This window comes from Macrobrachium nipponense, chromosome 27 (assembly GCF_015104395.2).
Source record: "Macrobrachium nipponense isolate FS-2020 chromosome 27, ASM1510439v2, whole genome shotgun sequence".
NCBI lineage: Eukaryota > Metazoa > Arthropoda > Malacostraca > Decapoda > Palaemonidae > Macrobrachium > Macrobrachium nipponense.
In genome coordinates, this window is record NC_087216.1 from 22,366,666 (window position 1) to 22,387,099 (window position 20,434).

At 35.7% G+C, this 20,434-nt stretch overlaps 1 protein-coding gene and 1 long non-coding RNA gene across 7 annotated transcripts in view; one reads left to right on the forward strand and one right to left on the reverse strand.

Annotated features, from left to right (window-relative positions):
• LOC135200900 (uncharacterized) overlaps window positions 1–20,434 on the reverse strand; it is a 486,387-nt gene that overhangs the window by 283,936 nt on the left and 182,017 nt on the right. The window lies entirely within an intron of this gene.
• LOC135200898 (glutamate-gated chloride channel-like) overlaps window positions 1–20,434 on the forward strand; it is a 292,745-nt gene that overhangs the window by 226,811 nt on the left and 45,500 nt on the right. For all 6 annotated transcript variants that reach the window (XM_064229646.1, XM_064229648.1, XM_064229650.1 and 3 more), the window contains 2 exons: window positions 5,231–5,340; window positions 16,461–16,525. In XM_064229646.1, the coding sequence (XP_064085716.1) occupies window positions 5,231–5,340; window positions 16,461–16,525 (175 nt within the window). The remainder of the gene's footprint in view (window positions 1–5,230; window positions 5,341–16,460; window positions 16,526–20,434) is intronic.

A 20,434-nucleotide genomic window follows, 5' to 3' on the forward strand; every position in this document is an offset into this window, starting at 1 on the left:
AGAAAGAGAGCATTTATGGTTTTTCGAAAATAAATGAAGAAATAAATACCAGGACTATTCTGAAAGAGTAGGACATACATACATACATTATATATATACATATAATATATATATAATATATATATATATATATATATATATATATATATATATATATATATATATATATACATATATGTAGGATCACCATAACTTAAAAGATATTTAAGAGATGAATCAAGCAATAAAGCATCCATGCTTAACCAATGAAAGTACTTAGTTCAGCAGTTTTCTTTGTAAACAAGATATTACCATACACAACAATCTCCCAATGTGCTCTATTTCTGTTTTTCAGTGAACCAGAATTTGTTCCAATTTTAAGTGAGAAATCCTAGTAATGGTAAATCTGAGGAAATAATATATTCGATTTGAGGACTGGGAGGATTGATGATTTTTTCCCTCATAAATCAAAAAGTCACAAATGGGCTTTAATAAAATTTACCTGCTGATTCTCAGAGTCTTGTCCTTGCAGAATGGCAAAAAATAGATATTCTTCCTCACAGTCAAAATAAATCTATTAATGCGTTTTCACCCAGTTCGGGTGAATGTGTCCGACCTACTGACACACTTGGGCAAATGATTACCGTTTACACTACGGTAATTATTTACTTATTTATTTATTTATTTTTCATTTTCTTAAAAGTTCGGTCATTCCAGCTTCGGAGAACTCCCGCCCACGATCTAACCAATTTGACGATTCTTTCGTCTGTATCCATTCCTCCCTTTGATGCATATGAACAAAGCACTCATCAGTGATCAGGCCCTTTGATCCTATATACGCACGTTCATGCACACACACACACACAAACACTCGCCGCATGCATTATTGACAATCAATGCACCCCAGGAGACGGAGCATCGATGCCTTTTTTCTTTTGTGCAATGTTTTTTTTTTGCGCAACGTCGGAATGGCACTGTCGGGCTTCGTCTTCTTCTTCCTTGTAAGGGCGGGACAAAGGCAGAATCGGAAATGACGCGCCGGAGGCGAATTAAGGGATGGGAAAATTGGGCGATGGGGAACATCAAGCAGTTCAGGCAGAAGATGAAGTTTTGTCAAGAGCTGAACCGAACGAATATGACTGAAGTCTTTTATATATATATATATATATATATATATATATATATAGTTATATATTATATATATCTATATATATATATAATATATATATATATATATATATATATATATATATAGTAGGTCTATATCCAAGGGAGGCAATGGCACTGGAACTAATCAGTGAAATATGTACAAAAAAGTTAATTAACATTACTTTTTTCTAGTAAACGCGCTTTTTGTGGCGTGTTTACATACATATATAAGTATGTGGGAATAAAATCCGCAATGAAGTAAAATCCTTCTGTAGTTTAAAATATATATTTCTTGTACAGGATTAAACTAAAGAGGGACTTTACTTCATTTTGGATTGCATCCTCATTTACTTAGAGGTACGACATAGTACCTGGCTTCTGCATATATAAGTACTTTGTTTTATAGACAAGACTGCGAACAGCTTCCCGTTTGCTAACCGCAGGGCTATTACTTGTCACACTATGGAGTTGCCAGATGTCGCCTCATCTCGCAGTGATGTGTACCTACAGAAATGTGAGGTCAACTGCACCGGGCCTTTCATCGATGTCAGAATTTTCAGTCTCATTTGCATTACTTCGCGACTCAGAAAAGAGAACTTAGCATCACATGAGAGGAAAGTGAAAATAAAAGTCACATGACTGAAGTAGTGGGTGGCACCTACGGACTAAAGAAAGGTTAATTCGTGACTCAGAAAAGAGAACTTAGCATCGAATGAAAGTAAAGGGCATTAGTGAAAATAAAATTTACATGACTGGATGAGTGCGTGGCATCCATGAACTGGAGAAATGCTTATGCCTATAGACATGAAAATATGATTTTAGGTGAACGTACATACATTCAGACAATAGATACTAAAATTCCAAATGGTAAACAATTAAAAGAAAGAAGAAAAGAGACTCAGCATCCCAGCAAGGAGGGAATTCGCACGTTATTCGAGCAAAATCATCCTCCAACTCTTTGTGTTTGCCTTGGGTTGCAATGAACCCACCACCAACCACCACTTCCCGCTGACCCCCCCCCCCCCCCCCCCCCCCCCCCCCCCCCCCCCCCCCCCCCCACCACCGAAAGCCGCACTTTTAAAACAACTTGTTTGCCCGGCAAGAGTTAAAGGATAACAGCTCGTTACACTGTTCTTTTGACTTTGGAGAACTCTTGCAATTCGCTTCTTTTTTCCAATGATCTTCAATCTCTCTTTTTGTTTTTATTTCCTTGAGCGAAATAATCTCGCTTCATGAGATGCTTTTGTTATCATTCTTGTTATTATTTTTTCATTTCAAAGGGTTCGTTTATGAAGTCTGCGTAATCTTGTTGAGGATGAAGGGCTCTTTCTATCAGTTCGTGTATGATATTTAAATTGCGGACTCTTAATGGAATGTATTATATATATACATTATATATATATCATCATATATAATTATACATACACATAATATACATAAAATATATACATTTTATATATATATATATATATATAGATATCTATATATATACACACACAAAGCAATCAAAACAATACGTCAAACGTCCCTGACGCAGAAGGATAACAACCGCATTGCGTCAGAATTCACTATAATTAGAAAGCTTCAAGAGCAGAGAAAGCAGAACTCTCGCGGTACGTGCAAAAGCTAAAAGCTAAAAACTTAAGCTCGAGTCTTTGTCAGGTCCTTCAAGAGAATTCGGTGACTCAAGACAATTTCTTTCTCGGTTCCTCCAAGAGAATCCAATGACTCAAGAATTTTTCTTTTCACTTTTTTCTTTCGCGCGTAAGTCCGACCATGACCAGTTTCGTCTGCGTAACTCGAGTTGTAAACAACCTCGAGGGAATTCGTAAACAGTCTGAAATGAAATGGGTTACCTTTGATCCTAGGACTGAAGAGCTTCTGGTTACATCTTTTGTGTCAGTAACTTGTACCAACGAGTACTGAAGGACATAACCCAAGTAATTTTTTTTTTTTTTTGGGTGGGGGGCGTGGGGCCCTTCAGTGTGCTTGAAAGCACAATTGAAAAACTATGGCTAAGGAGAGTCAAAGAAGTTTGACAGCTAATTGGGAGGTGTGAGAACAGAAGGCCAACAGGGTGTCTGTCCTGTCAAAATTGCGACAAAGATGACCACACCATTCAATCATTTTTTCAGTTCCCTCGCGCACATAATGTATCAAGTACACCAGGTTGTTCTGCCTTTCCTTGCTTAAAATATTTCAGTCGTTTAGACTGAGTTTATTTCCGAGAGGCCATCTGTACTACACACACACACAAACACACACACACACATACAAAATGTACGGATGCATATTGCTTCAGTTATAGGTTTCGGGAAACTCTTTAACAGCAATTACTTGACTTTCGCTTCATACATGATAAATGATACATTTGTATCTAACATCAAGCAGGGAGGGACTTCGCCCCTAAGTGATGATAACCCGCCTCTTGAGAAGAAGCATGTTATATAATTAGGGCATAATTAGGAAACGAGACATTCCGCATTAGGAAATACAGACCAATTTGTTTGAGTCTCACCTTGGTAATCGCACAACTTCCAGTGTCTATAGAACTGGGAAACCTGACTCAAATTGTGAGGATGAGAATGTGGAGGTGGTACTCAATCAATCAAGAAGCTCCTGGGAGCAGTGCTCGAAGTATCCGTAAAACAAATACAAAGCAGAGATATTTTTGGCCCTAATATGGAAGGAAGAGATACGATATTGCGTGACATTTATTCTACTTAGAATAAAGAGTTTATGATACAGGGATTTTATTTTCTTCTATATACCGCATTTTTGATGCGAAACGAAGTTTTAATACGAAAACATACTTTATAACAAAATCCTAATGCAGAAACGTTACTTTTCCAATCAACTTTAACTGTGACTGATATAAAAACGTTATTCTACAAAGAGAGTCAAAAGTAAAAATATATTTTCTTTTCAATAAATTCCTTTTAAATCGTTCGAAACGTCCAACTAATCTGCATATAAGTAGAGAATGCACTTGTAGATTCTTATCTAAATGAGAGTATTAGAAATAAATAGAAATACAATCAGAGATGACCCACGTAGATGATTCCATTAGTGCCATCAGTTTGATCAGTTAAACCTAGTGGCTGTCACCAGTCAGAATGAATGAATAATGGTATACACATTTTGCATGGAATATATATACATTTATTCATTTACCTATTAAGAGATATTGTGCATTATAGTCAACACTTATGGTCTTATTATAATTTACAGTTCTTAATGTCTGATTAAAATTATGGTCATTTTCACTCAATCAAAGCAAATTTCAAGCAAAAGAAGTAATTTGTAAGTTCCCCATTCCAAATTAATTTCAAAATATTTGTCCTTCAAGTATTGCCATCACATTCACGTAAACGCGGCTGACACTCGCCACTTACAATGCAAATATCAATTACCTTCAATAAACAGAGGAAAAGCATTGTTTGCATTTGATTTTAAAAATATATGCATTCATTCCCTGGTTCTATCTATCTATCAAAATTGTAGCCGAATGTACACACGCATGCACACACACAATAATATATATATATATATATATATATATATATATATATATATATATATATATACACACACATATATATATATCTATATATATATATATATATATATGTACATATATATATATATATATATATATATATATATATATATATATATATATATATATATATATATATATATCAATGATGTGTGTGCAAGCGTGTGCACTAACATTAATGAGCACCATGTATAATGCATATATATTATATATATATAATATATATATATAATATATATATATATATATATATATATATATATATATACATGTGTGAATAACATGGTGCATGAAAGAACCTTAGTTAAGACCCCAAAGCCAAAAAAAAAAAAAAAATTTAAATACAATTGGTGAAAGTTTTAAGCCCAAATAAAGTCCCATTACGGTCTCCAGTCAACTCGGAGTGATTTCTTACAAAAAAAAAAAAAAAAATTATGCTTTGCCAGCCAAACTCTAAAGCACAATTAGTCCATAGATTTACTACTGACCTTACTAAAAAGCATTTCTAACATACTTTCTTCCTCTTTCCGTTCTTTTCGACAGTGATATATCTAGTGCTAACGTGAGGGTCAGGGAAAAGCAAATTATAGACGAGATCATTGGGCCCAAAAACTACGACAAACGAATCAGGCCGGCAGGGGCGAATGACACAGGTAAGGCAGTCGAGTTTCTTCTATATAATGTATGTGTACCTTTATATTATTATATCTATATATATATATATATCATATATATATATATATATTATATATATATATATATATACATATATCATAATAAGTCACCAAACAGCACGTGACAAATATTTACGTAAACATCCACATGAAAGGTGACTATTTATGTATGTATGTATTTGTATATATATATATATATATATATATATATATATATATATATATATATATATATATATATATATATATATATATATCTAAAATTGTAATTACTAATTTAATATATATTTATTTACAGGTATGCACTAATGGTCACTGAACCCGGTATTGTTAAAGAAAACATATTTTAACATGCTTTGAGAGAGAGAGAGAGAGAGAGAGAGAGAGAGAGAGAGAGAGAGAGAGAGAGAGAGGTGGAACTCTCTCCACCTCTTCAATGAGGAAGTATCACGAGGAGTCAAGGAGCAGCTGTCAAGAGCTTCCACCTCGAGAGGTGACACAGAGAGAGAGAGAGAGAGAGAGAGAGAGAGAGAGAGAGAGAGAGAGATAGTAATATGGCTACGTAACAAAATGGCGCGGATTACTGTACGGATTTTAAATGCCATTCATTTATTTATTTATTTTTTTTTATTTTTTTTTTTATTTTTTTTTTTTTTGGCTGATCAGAGTTACGTGCAAAGCTTCAAGAACATGCAAATCTGAAGAAAATAGTGAGCCGATGCAAAGGTTCATCCCATCGCATTACTACTACTACCTGGAAACAATATGCCGTTGCATAGGCTCGTACCATCGCATTACTACTACTGCTGCTGCTGCTGTTGACTTCAAAAAAAAAAAAAAAAAAAAAAAAAAGAGAGAGAGAGAGAGAGAGAGAGAGAGAGAGAGAGAGAGAGAGAGAGAGAGAGAGAGAGAGCATTCGCACAAAACGACTTCGGGATTAAACCTTCGTGGAGTAATGGCTCTCCTTTAGCGAATTTCATTGGCTGTACTTACTGAACTGCAGCAGCAACAAAAGGTCTCTCAAGGGAACAGAGTCTTAAAGTGAGGTAAAATTCGTTCCGCCATGCAATAAAAACTCAAGCCTACCACTTGCATCTCAAGAGTGAATGTTTGCATCTCATACAAGTAATGACTGCACGTATGAAAGCAGTTTACATAAGCATATACTTGCATATATACTTCTTTTGGAAGGATTAGCGTAAATAATATTCACGAGTTGTGTGATCATCGACCGGAGAGTTCGAGGAAAGAAATCAGCAATGGAAAATGTTTCAGTAGCTGAGAAATAAGAAAAAAAAAAAAGTCCGTTTTGTTCATTCTCAAGAAACGCCAAACTATATCATAACGAAATGACGAAGCAAAATCATAAAACTATTTGCTGTCAATCCTTTTGAAATATTTTAAAGAAGATCTATTGGCCGTTTGCCATTGTACAAGAAAACAGTATTTCATTTCACACGTGTGTATATATATATATATATATATATATATATATATATATATATATATATATATATATATATATATATATATATATATTTATATATATATATATATAGATATATACACACACACACACACACACACACATATATATATATATATATATATATATATATATATATATCATATATATATATGTATATAGTATATGTATATATATATATATATATATATATATATATATATATACATATACATACAAATATTCACTACCGCAGAGGAAGTTTTTCCCTTTTACAAAAACAAATTTTTATTAGAACACTTTTAAAGGTTTAAAAATGGAAAATACCAACATTCGAAAATACTGCAAGAACACATTTGGCGGCGCGTTCGGGATTTCTAAACCACAGGTTTCTCGATGTGCAGATAAATCCAAGGCCAGACTATATTCCAATACACCGGACCACCACCAGCAGATGCCTGGCCACTCTACTACTTCGGCAACAGAGAACATGGGGGTTTGATATATCTTGAAAGATATGTATGGAAAGTCGAATGGGAGATATAGGAAATGATAAATAAACTGATATGGAAATTGATCAAATTAAAGAGATGATACATAAAAAGATGAGAAGTTCTGATCTCAGGTGAGGAGAGGAAACCACATAATGTGACATACAGGAATGATGTTCATGAACACATATGTGACATATGCAAAGGTAGTACATGAATACAAATGCAAAAAATATGAAGGACGCTTGTAAGTATATGTGAGATATAAAATAAGACGTTGATGATCGCACACGTGACGTTTAGAAAGTACATCCATGAACACACATGAGCCTTAGAGAAAAAACATTCATGAACACATATTTTACACATAGAAAGTACACCCATGATCAAATATGTGCCTTAAAGTACGTACATTCATAATCACATGTGTGACTGGAAGAAAGAACAACTATGATCACATTTGGGATTTTAAGAAAGTATGTGGTATAAACTCATTGCAACCAGAAAGTCACGTTTTTCATGATCGAGTTTGTTGTTGACTGGCTTAGATTAAACAGGCCTTATGTCAGCTCGGCCTTACCCCAAAGTGCGGTAAAATATGAAAAGCAGTCTAAGCCCTTGCACTGAACTCCGCCCCGACCAAACAGACGCCCTTTCACGAAACATCCCGCATCCTGGGTACGAAGCCAACCAAACAGACGCCCTTACACGAAACGTCCCGCATCCTGGGTACGGAGCCAACCAAACAGACGCCCTTACACGAAACGTCCCGCATCCTGGGTACGGAGCCAACCAAACAGACGCCCTTACACGAAACATCCCGCATCCTGGGTACGGAGCCAACCAAACAGACGCCCTTACACGAAACGTCCCGCATCCTGGGTACGGAGCCAACCAAACAGACGCCCTTACACGAAACATCCCGTATCCTGGGTACGGAAGCCGACCAAACAGACGCCCTTACACGAAACGTCCCGCATCCTGGGTACGGAGCCAACCAAACAGACGCCCTTTCACGAAACATGCACGCATCCTGGGTACGAAGGAGATGATCATCCTGCAGGAAGGGAAAAGAAGAGAGAAACACAACAGCAAATAAAACCCGGGTCTTTTTCGAAAAATTCTAAAAATAAAAAATAAAAAAAAAACCGGCCCGCCACTTCCTCCGGACAAGGACGAATCCGCCGCGATTCTCGAGAAAAATCGACGCATTCCAAACGTAAATGTTTATGATCTTCATGAGAAAGAGCCATTGTTTCCTTTCCCCAGTCCGTGAGAGAGAGAGAGAGAGAGAGAGAGAGAGAGAGAGAGAGAGAGAGAGAGAGAGAGACTGTGTATACGAATTCTGCAGTATATCGGAAATTCATTCTCGCGATAACTTTGAAACTTGGATGCAGAGAGAGAGAGAGAGAGAGAGAGAGAGAGAGAGAGAGAGAGAGAGAGAGATTAAAACGATAAATGAAAAATGATGATGACCATTCGGGAGAAATCCTTAGCTAACAGAAAAAAATAGCGAAATAGCAAATATCAACATCTCGCAAATCTGTACCTTTTGATCGTAATACTTAATATTTACTCGTTTCCCTCAATATGGATACCGGGAGAGGAGGCAAGAAAAGGAAATAACAACATTCGGGAAGAGATAACGCAAGAGAAATGATGCATATGTCTAGAAATGAGACGGAACAGACGAATGATAGAGGAGGGAAAGGAATTTGAAAGCTGACAATCAGGAGATACTGGAAGGAAGAGAGCCTAAGAGAAAGTGAAGTAAATGGAATGCTAACAATCAACAGACTTGAGAACGAAGAGAAATATTCAATTCCAGGGAGAGACGAAGATTGCGAGCGTCAGAGAATATGAAGAATAGTTACGAGAAGAAAAGGAAGCATAAAGAAAGGAATAAGGACACAGAAAAACAAACATAATCACTAAGAGAATACGACGAATATTTAGGAGAAGAAACAAAAGTGGAAAATGGAATAATGACTAAGAAAAACAACAATAAACACGATTAATAGAGATAAACCTCCGTAAACAAGACTGTAAAGCACAGATATACAGCCACAGAAAAAGAAACACTGCGACAATCCGAGAGGAAACAGAGAAAGAGAGAGAGAGAGAGAGAGAGAGAGAGAGAGAGAGAGAGAGAGACAGCACCACCACCACCACGGGGAGCCATCCCAGAATTTCCAATAGATCTCAGGGAAGCTTCCTTTTGTTTACCTAGCGCTCCGACTTTCCAATGTCAGCGCAGTCCCTCGTCTCCTCCTGTCGACGTAGGATTGCTGGAAATGACGAGGACGAATCTGCTCGCTGGAGATATCGGAGGATAAATGAAGCGGCAAACGGTGCGCTATTTAATAATAAAGACAATTGGGGGACGAGGTGGGATTTTCTGTGCCGCGAATTCTTTTAGAAGGTGGTCACGTTCCGTCATTGTTATTCTGGGCGTTGCTTATTGTATAGGGTGGAAGAATGTTTATCTCTCTCTCTCTCTCTGTATGTGTGTGTATATATATATTATATATATATATTATATATATATATATATATTATAATATATATATATATATATATATCTAATAAAAGGAGCCCATAAAAACACCAAAAATGTAGAGAGAAAAAGTACTATATTTCAGAGACTGCTGTCTCTCTCTTCAGGTATATGAATGAGAAAAGTTTACAGAAAAGGTGGTATTTATACCAAGAGATTCGTCCACAAGTAAGCCAATTTAGGTCACCCCCGCTGATAATCTTCCTTTAATCTTCTTAAGCGTTGGTTGAATGAACACTGCGTCGACGATGTCCGATGTCCAATTCCCTTTTGAGATGTTCATTACCTGCTTCTCTTTTAGATTAAGGCCGATTCCATCATTTGACTCTTGTACCGGCAGTTGCTGCTATAAATCACACGTGACATATTCCAGTTTATTCTATGGTTATGTTCATTTATATGATTGGAAAATAGCCGAGTTCTGTTGTCCATACCTAACTGACCGTTTGTGTTGTATTAATCTCTGGGGAAGTGATTTACCTGTAAATCCGATGTAAGATTGGTCACAGTCCTGGCATGGGATCTCATACACCCCAGAGTCTTTGGGCGATGTCTTTTGTTGGACGTTAATCAGGGATTTGGCTAAGGTATTTGGGTAGGTAAATGCAAAAGGGTTGATTTCCCAAGGGTGTGAGTTACTCTCTTAATCGTCTCCAGGTGGGGAATTTTTATTTTATTGTTGGGTGTGTCTCTGGTCTTGTCTTTAGGGGGTCGGTAGAAAATTACGTTTGCTTTTTGAATTGCTTTCTCAATTATATGGTCAGGATACTTTAAAGATGAAAGTTGCTTGCGAATTAGTTCAAATTCTTTTTCCAGGAAATCTGGGGAACAAATTCGTAAGGCTCTTAAGAATAGGTTGCTAGCTAGACCTATCTTGATAGTATTGTCATGATAGCTAAAGTAGTGAATATATGAAAGTGAGAACTTTGGTTTTCTGTATATGGTAAATTTGTATTCTGTCGTGTCTCTGATTATTAAAACATCAAGAAAAGGAATTTTGTTGTCTGTTTCCCATTCAACTTTAAATTTGATGCTGGGCACTAATGCGTTTAATTTTGAGAGGAATTCATTAAAATTACCCCACTTATTATCCCAAAATGTTAGTATGTCATCCACGTATCTCATCCACAGCATGTTTTTGGGTTTTATTGCATTTATTACTGTAGTTTCATTTCAAGTATTCCATGTACAGATTGGCTAAAATAGGACTTAAAGGACTACTCATACTACACCCGAATTTTTGCTTGTAGAATGATTCCCCGAATGAAAATACGTTATTAGATGCACATAATTCAACTAACTTTATTATTTTGTCAAGTGCCAAAGGGAAATGATCTGAATAGGGGGATAATTTTTCCCCTTAAAAACTGAAGAACGTCCTGTACTGGTACTTTTGTGAATAGGGAGTCTACGTCAAGGCTTAAAAGTTTTATGTTGTGAAGTGGTATATGTGCTTCTCTGAATTTGTGACAAAAGTCTTCCGAATGTTTGATGTGACTGGGAGAAAAAGTGCCTAAAAAGGAGAAAGGAGGCCAGCTAACCATTTAGAAATTTTGTAATTGAAAGCTCCGGCGCATGAAACGATGGGTCTGAATGGAAGATTGTCTTTGTGAGTTTTGGGAAGACCATAAAAGTAGGGTAATTTAGGATTAATTACTTTAAATTTCTCTAATAGTTCAATACTCTTTTTGTCTTGGCCAATTAATCTTACTTTCCGAAAAAATTCTGTGGGAACGTTCTGGAGGGGATTTTTCGTCAGTTTTTCGTAAGTATTTGTGTCGCTAAGGAGCTGGTTGATTTTGTCGAGGTAGAAGTCTTTGCTTCCATTATTACAATTTTGCCGTCTTTGTCGGATCTACTTATTATACATCTAACTTTTTTAGCGAGTGGATGGCTATCATGAATCTGCGGGGAACAGGATATTTCTTATGAAGGTCAGTTAAAGCATTTAGTAACACTCCTTTTAAACATATCTCTTCACGGCTGTAGTTTTTGTCAGATATGAATTTATCAAAAGCCACTATGAAGTCTAGGTTGTTTTTGCGGTCTGGCATTAGGGCAAAGGATAAGCCTAAATTTAAAACTAAATGTTGATTTACAGTAAGGGGGGTGTGGTTGATAAGTTTAAAACTTTGTCTTGTTGTTCAAGATTATTCCATGCGCTATTATCTATTAGGTTATTTAACTTGCGTAAAAGTCTGTTGGAATGAGTCACGCTATTATAGGCAGCAATGTCGGAACAGAATGAAATCAGATACCTGTATACGTGGTCCGTAGTGAGGAGGCGAAGATTAGATTGAGTTCCATATATCACTCTGCGTAGCACGAAGATGTCGTTTCTCGTATTGGTGATTCTTTCTTCCAGGAAAATCTTGTGTGATAGAGGGAAGGGGTTTGATTGCAGAGTCCATCTCCCGAATCCGTACATTTTTGGAAGTACTTGTTCTTTGAGGCATTCTTCCAAAAAGGTGTTTTTGGTTTTTCAGCCGGTGTAGTCTGTTCAGTTCTTTTTCAAACTTGCGGAAAACTGGCTTGACTTCTGGAAGTGAGTGAAGAATCGTGGAAAGGCGGTTTGAAAAAGAACTGAACAGACTACACCGGCTGAAAAACCAAAAACACTTTTTGGAAGAATGCCTCAAAGAACAAGTACTTCCAAAAATGTACGGATTCGGGAGATGGACTCTGCAATCAAACCCCTTCCCTCTATCACACAAGATTTTCCTGGAAGAAAGAATCACCAATACGAGGAAACGAACGAATCCTTCGTGCTACGCAGAGTGATATATGGAACTCAATCTAATCTTCGCCTCCTCACTACGGACCACGTATACAGGTATCTGATTTCATTCTGTTCCGACATTGCTGCCTATAATAGCGTGACTCATTCCAACAGACTTTTACGCAAGTTAAATAACCTAATAGATAATAGCGCATGGAATAATCTTGAACAACAAGACAAAGTTTTAAACTTATCCACACCCCCTTACTGTAAATCAACATTTAGTTTTAAATTTAGGCTTATCCTTTGCCCTAATGCCAGACCGCAAAAACAACCTAGACTTCATAGTGGCTTTTGATAAATTCATATCTGACAAAACTACAGCCGTGAAGAGATATGTTTAAAGGGAGTGTTACTAAATGCTTTAACTGACCTTCATAAGAAATATCCTGTTCCCCGCAGATTCATGATAGCCATCCACTCGCTAAAAAAGTTAGATGTTATAATAAGTAGATCCGACAAAGACGGCAAAATTGTAATAATGGACAAAGACTTCTACCTCGACAAAATCAACCAACTCCTTAGCGACACCAATACTTACGAAAAACTGACGAAAAATCCCCTCCAGAACGTTCCCACAGAATTTTTTCGGAAAGTAAGATTAATTGGCCAAGACAAAAAGAGTATTGAACTATTAGAGAAATTTAAAGTAATTAATCCTAAATTACCCTACTTTTATGGTCTTCCCAAAACTCAAAAGACAATCTTCCATTCAGACCCATCGTTTCATGCGCCGGAGCTTTCAATTACAAAATTTCTAAATGGTTAGCTGGCCTCCTTTCTCCTTTTTTAGGCACTTTTTCTCCCAGTCACATCAAACATTCGGAAGACTTTTGTCACAAATTCAGAGAAGCACATATACCACTTCACAACATAAAACTTTTAAGCCTTGACGTAGACTCCCTATTCACAAAAGTACCAGTACAGGACGTTCTTCAGTTTTTAAGGGGAAAAATTATCCCCCTATTCAGATCATTTCCCTTTGGCACTTGACAAAATAATAAAGTTAGTTGAATTATGTGCATCTAATAACGTATTTTCATTCGGGGAATCATTCTACAAGCAAAAATTCGGGTGTAGTAGGGTGGGTAGTCCTTTAAGTCCTATTTTAGCCAATCTGTACATGGAATACTTTGAAACTACAGTAATAAATGCAATAAAACCCAAAAACATGCTGTGGATGAGATACGTGGATGACATACTAACATTTTGGGATAATAAGTGGGGTAATTTTAATGAATTCCTCTCAAAATTAAACGCATTAGTGCCCAGCATCAAATTTAAAGTTGAATGGGAAACAGACAACAAAATTCCTTTTCTTGATGTTTTAATAATCAGAGACACGACAGAATACAAATTTACCATATACAGAAAACCAAACGTTCTCACTTTCATATATTCACTACTTTAGCTATCATGACAATACTATCAAGATAGGTCTAGCTAGCAACCTATTCTTAAGAGCCTTACGAATTTGTTCCCCAGATTTCCTGGAAAAAGAATTTGAACTAATTCGCAAGCAACTTTCATCTTTAAAGTATCCTGACCATATAATTGAGAAAGCAATTCAAAAAGCAAACGTAATTTTCTACCGACCCCCTAAAGACAAGACCAGAGACACACCCAACAATAAAATAAAAATTCCCCACCTGGAGACGATTAAGAGAGTAACTCACACCCTTGGGAAATCCAACCCTTTTGCATTTACCTACCCAAATACCTTAGCCAAATCCCTGATTAACGTCCAACAAAAGACATCGCCCAAAGACTCTGGGGTATATGAGATCCCATGCCAGGACTGTGACCAATCTTACATCGGATTTACAGGTAAATCACTTCCCCAGAGATTAATACAACACGATCGGTCAGTTAGGTATGGACAACAGAACTCGGCTATTTTCAACAATATAAATGAACATAACCATAGAATAAACTGGAATATGTCACGTGTAATTTATAGCAGCAACTGCCGGTACAAGAGTCAAATGATGGAATCGGCCTTAATAAAAGAGAAGCAGGTAATGAACATCTCAAAAGGGAATTGGAGATCGGACATCGTCGACGCAGTGTTCATTCAACCAACGCTTAAGAAGATTAAAGGAAGATTTATCAGCGGGGTGACCTAAATTGGCTTACTTGTGGACGAATCTCTTGGTATAAATACCACCTTTTCTGTAAACTTTTCTCATTCATATACCTGAAGAGAGAGACAGCAGTCTCTGAAATATAGTACTTTTCTCTCTACATTTTGGTGTTTTTATGGGCTCCTTTTATTAGATGGAATTCTGTTGTTACAGAACACTTTTACCAGTCATATATATATATATATAATATATATATATATATATATATATATAATATATATATATATATATATACTGTGTGTGTGTGTGTGTGTGTGTACAAACATATATAGATATATATATTATATATATATATTTATAGATATATATATATATGTGTGTGTGTGTGTACAAACATATATAGATATATATATATATATTTATATATAATAATATATATATATATATATAATACATATATATATCGTATGCGTCTAGTCTCTGACCATCCTTTGGCGATTGACACCAGCTCTCTCTCTCTCTCTCTCTCTCTCTCTCTCTCTCTCTCTCTCGCCTTATATATATATATATATATATATATATATATATATATATATATATATATATATATATCTCAAGTATAAAAGGCCCATTAAAACACTGGAATGGTTTAAAGCTAAGGGCTATATTTATGTGGACTGACTCCACCCTTATTATGTGTCTTTTAATGGGCCTTTTCTATTTAAGGCGTTTCCTCTTTTAACAGAAGGATTTCTATATATATATGTGTGTGTGTGTATATATATATATATATATATATATATATATATATATATATATATATATATATATATATATATATATATATAATATATATTACATAGTCAGACAGACAGAGGGACAGAATCAAAATGATATACCGACAGAACTAGCCTACTACATACACCTCCACAGGACTCATGCGTTCATCACCTTTATACTTACAAATTGTGGGTTTTTGGCCGAGCAGCACCAGAAGCTGCAGCAGCGCTGGGCACTCTAGGATAAAATATTAAAAAAAAATTGTTTTCCACCGGGTTTCTGCATTTTCAAATTCAACTGATGCGAAGATATCAAGTTGTGTTTGATGCAGGGCATAGAATATAAAATCCTCTCTCTATTTTTTTTTTTCTTTTTTTAACTCCGGCGCTGGGTCCAGAGTCCCTTTTTGCGGGAAATAAAAAAAAAATTTTAAAATCATAGTTTTTTCTTCTGCACGCTCTACTTATTGGTTGTTCCCGTCTATATTTTTTAGAGTATCCTCTTATACGCTTTTTTTTCTATAATTATTCCGTATACAGTAAGCATATTTGAACACGTAAGTTTGTTTTCGTTGCATATTTTATTAAGGCAAAATTTTAATACTTTTTTTAGTTTTCTATATAAAATATTGATAGCTGTATCATTCTTGGCTCTTCCTATAATTATTCCGTATTCTGTAAGCATATATGCACACGTAGGTTTCTTTTCGTTGCATATTTTATTAAGGCAAAATTTCATTACGTTATTTCATTTTCTATATAAAATATTGATAACTGTATCATTCGTGGCTCTTTCTATAATTATAGCGTATTCATATAAACATATATATGCACACGTGCGTACATTTGTTTTCATTGCATATTTTATTAAGGCAAAATTTTAATACGATTTTTCATTTTCTATTTAAATATTAATAACTGTATCATTCTTTATTTTTTCCCAGGGCCTGCGGTCGTCCATATCAACATCATGATCAGGAATGTACAGACGATATCAGATGTCAAGATGGTAAGTGGACTGCAATTTTATTTTTTTCCGCCTTTTCTTCATGTGTGTGTATGAGTGTACGTGGTGTGCGTGTGATTGTGTGAGTTTATTATGGGGGTGTGTGCGCGCATACAGGAGGACTATAAATAAGTTTCAAAGATGGAAGTTCTCCTAACCGGGTGAACATCCCTATTCAGTAAAAAGGTGGATGAACGAGACAATGCCAGCTGTTTAGCCCCTTTCTTGGAACCATACATGCTAGGAAAACAAAGTTCATTGTGTGTGTGTGTGTGTGTGTGTATATATATATATACATATATATATATATATATATATATATATATAATATATGTATGTATGTATAAAAATATATATATATATATAATATATATATATGTATATATGTGTGTATATATATATATATATATTATATTATATATATATAATATATATATATATATATATATATATATACCGTCCCTGTTTATCAGCGGGGTTCCATCGCCCCCACCCCCAGAAGGAGAGAGAGAGAGGCGCCAATAAGCGAAACCTGCCATGAACCGAATCTCGGTGATTCATGGCGCCATCATGGCACTTATGGCGCTGATAACTGGCACCATACAAAAAACAAAAAATAAATAAATAAATAAAATAAAAAAAAAAATAAAAATAAAAAACAGCCTTATGGTGCCGATAACTGGTGCTCAGCCTGTTATGGAGCCATAAATCGCCAATTTTATGGTGCTAGACAAGCCTTACATAGCCGGATCGCCGATAACCAAGCATTGCCTGTATATATGTATATATATATATATATATATATATATATATATATATATATATATATATATATATACATACATACATTTAGCTAAATATATGTTTATAATTCACAAACCACGGAACTTCACTTCAGTCTAAATCATCTGCTCAGTGTCAAACAATAACGAATGCATTAGCCGTCCAGAGTGCAAGACTCAGATCATAATTATTCACAAACGCTCTCAACTCATCTACTAGTCTCTCCGTGTGGGTAATAATGCACTAGAGAGAGAGAGAGAGAGAGAGAGAGAGAGAGAGAGAGAGAGAGAGAGAGAGAGAGAATGTCTCGAAGCTGCCTGCAGGTCATCTACGAAGACTCGCACTTGAAATTTAATATATGCTCTCTATTTGTCAAAAGGATGAAAAGGATGTTCATCCTTCCATCTGACTGTAAGGCGGATGTATATTTCACATGCAAATCTGATTCCCGACCATTTCTGTGTTGTGACACATAACTTCGAGAGGGGAAGACTCACATACTATTATTATTATACTAATTCAGAAACAGGACCACAGGGACAAAGAATATGACGTTCATTTGAAAGAAGTAACAGACGCTAATAGGAAATGCAGAAAGAGATCAGTTATTAGAAAAGGAAAAATAAGTGTAGAAATTAATGAATAAGTATATTTAGCCCTAAATCCACGAATCTTAAAAAGCGATGCATTACAGACGTGGAGTGAAGTTTAATTTCTTTTTTGTTTGTTTAACCTATCAGAATTTGTATACGATGAATAAAACGAATTTATTATGGAAAAATAATGATAGAGGTTTCTTCTTAATCTATTTTTTCGTTCAAGTGACTCTATTTGCTCATGGAATGTCTGTAAGTTAAGTAAGTAAACAGGACCAAATTGCCGCGGAAGTATTTTCTGAATTCCTTTACAGCACACAGCACATGTACACATACCGACATACACAGCCTCACATCACGTCTCTGACGTAACACAGCACTAAAAAATATATAAAAAGGGAAAACCAAACTTCCCGACCTCTTGGTAAACATCTCGTGACCTGGTTGGAGGGAGCTCTTTACGCTGGTTGCATTTGTAAACAAATAACATTTACGGCAAATTGGGTCTCCCATTTCGGTTCTGATTCCTGTGATTTACTTCTTAGGTCGTCTTCGTTTAAATAACGTTCAGATGCCTCCTTGTTAACGACAATAACTGTGATTGCAGTGCAGCTGTGTAAGCTTGTTATCAGCTGTTTCGGAGTTAGGGACGAGCTCTTGCAATTAATACTATTGTTAGCTAAGCTGCCGCCTTAGTTGGGAAAGCAGAACAAGGATAACAACATGGATCGCGGCTCAATATGAATCAACAAGAATACACTTCAAGTACAGGCTACATATCAGAAATAACAAAGAAAAGTATAAAAGTATGACACAAAGAAACTAAAAATTGAGCGATGAAAGATCATGGACACCCAGTTTTAGAAAAGAATAGAAACCAAGAATAGGCTATATATAAGAGAAATAACAGAGAAAATGATAAACCAATACAAAGCGACTATGAAATGAGACTCGTATAAGCTTGCTCAGCAATAAAGGACGGTATGAACCCATTTGTAATACCTGAAACTCCTAATATTTAATGCCAGAGCAAATTACACGCCAGAGCGAAATACATGCAGAAATAAAAGGCATTATTCCATTTTTCAAAACCCCAGTCTTCCTTACAATCGTAGGATATCTGAAGGACCTCTTCCCGTCACAGCTTCTCAGGTTGTCTCGCCTCGAAACAGGAACGATCAACAAATACCCTTTCTTTGAAAGAGAAAGGATTTACAAATACCCTTTCTTTGAAAGAGTTGGATCAAACAAACAAAACCACCCTGAAAGAGGGAAAGGATTAAAACAAACCCTTTCTTTGAAAGAGAAAGGATCTACAAACACCCTTTCTTTGAAAGAGAAAGGATCTACAAACACCCTTTCTTTGAAAGAGAAAGGATCTACAAACACCCTTTCTTTGAATGAGAAAGGATCTACAAACACCCTTTCTTTGAAAGAGAAAGGATATACAAATACCCTTTCTTTGAAAGAGAAAGGGTTTACAAACACCCTTTCTTTGAAAGAGAAAGGAATTCTTACAAACCACCCTTTTTCCGAAAAGAGAAAGGGATCACAAAACCCTTCCCTTTGCGGAAAGAGAAAGGATCTACAAACCACCCTTTCTTTGAAATGAGAAAGGATCTACAAACCACCCTTTCTTTGAAAAGGAGAAGGGGTTTACAAAAACACCCTTTTCTTTGAAAGAGAAAGGATCTACAAACACCCTTTCTTTGAAAGAGAAAGGATATACAAATACCCTTTCTTTGAAAGAGAAAGGGTTTACAAACACCCTTTCTTTGAATGAGAAAGGATCTACAAACACCCTTTCTTTGAATGAGAAAGGATCTACAAACACCCTTTCTTTGAATGAGAAAGGATCTACAAACACCCTTTCTTTGAAAGAGAAAGGATCTACAAACACCCTTTCTTTGAAAGAAGAAAGGATTATACAAATACTTTCCTTTGAAAGAGAAAGTGTTTACAAACACCCTTCTTTGTTGAAAGGTGTACAAACACCCCCCTTCTTTGAAATGAGAAAGGATCTACAAACCCTTTCCTTTGAATGAGAAAGGAAATCTACAAAAACACCTTTTCTTTGAAAGAGGAAAGGGATCTACAAACACCCTTTCTTTGAAAGGAAAGGAAATCTACAAAACACCCCTTTCTTTGAAAGAGAAAGGATCTACAAAAAACCCCTCCCTTCTTTGAGAGGAAAGGATCTACAAACACCCTTTCTTTGTTTGAAAGAGAAAAGGATCTACAAACACCCCTTCTTTGAAAAGAGAAAGGATCTAAAAAACAAACCCTTTCTTTGAAAGAGAAAGGATCACAAAACACCCTTTCTTTGCATGGAAAAAGGATCACAAAACACCCTTTCTTTGAAAGAGAAAGGATCTACAAACACACTTTCTTTGAAAGAGAAAGGATCTACAAACACCCTTTCTTTGAAAGAGAAAGGATCTTACAAAACAACCCTTTCTTTGAATGAGAAAAGGAATCTACACCCTTTCTTTGAAAGAGAAAGGAATAATAACCAAAACCCAAATTTGCTGGT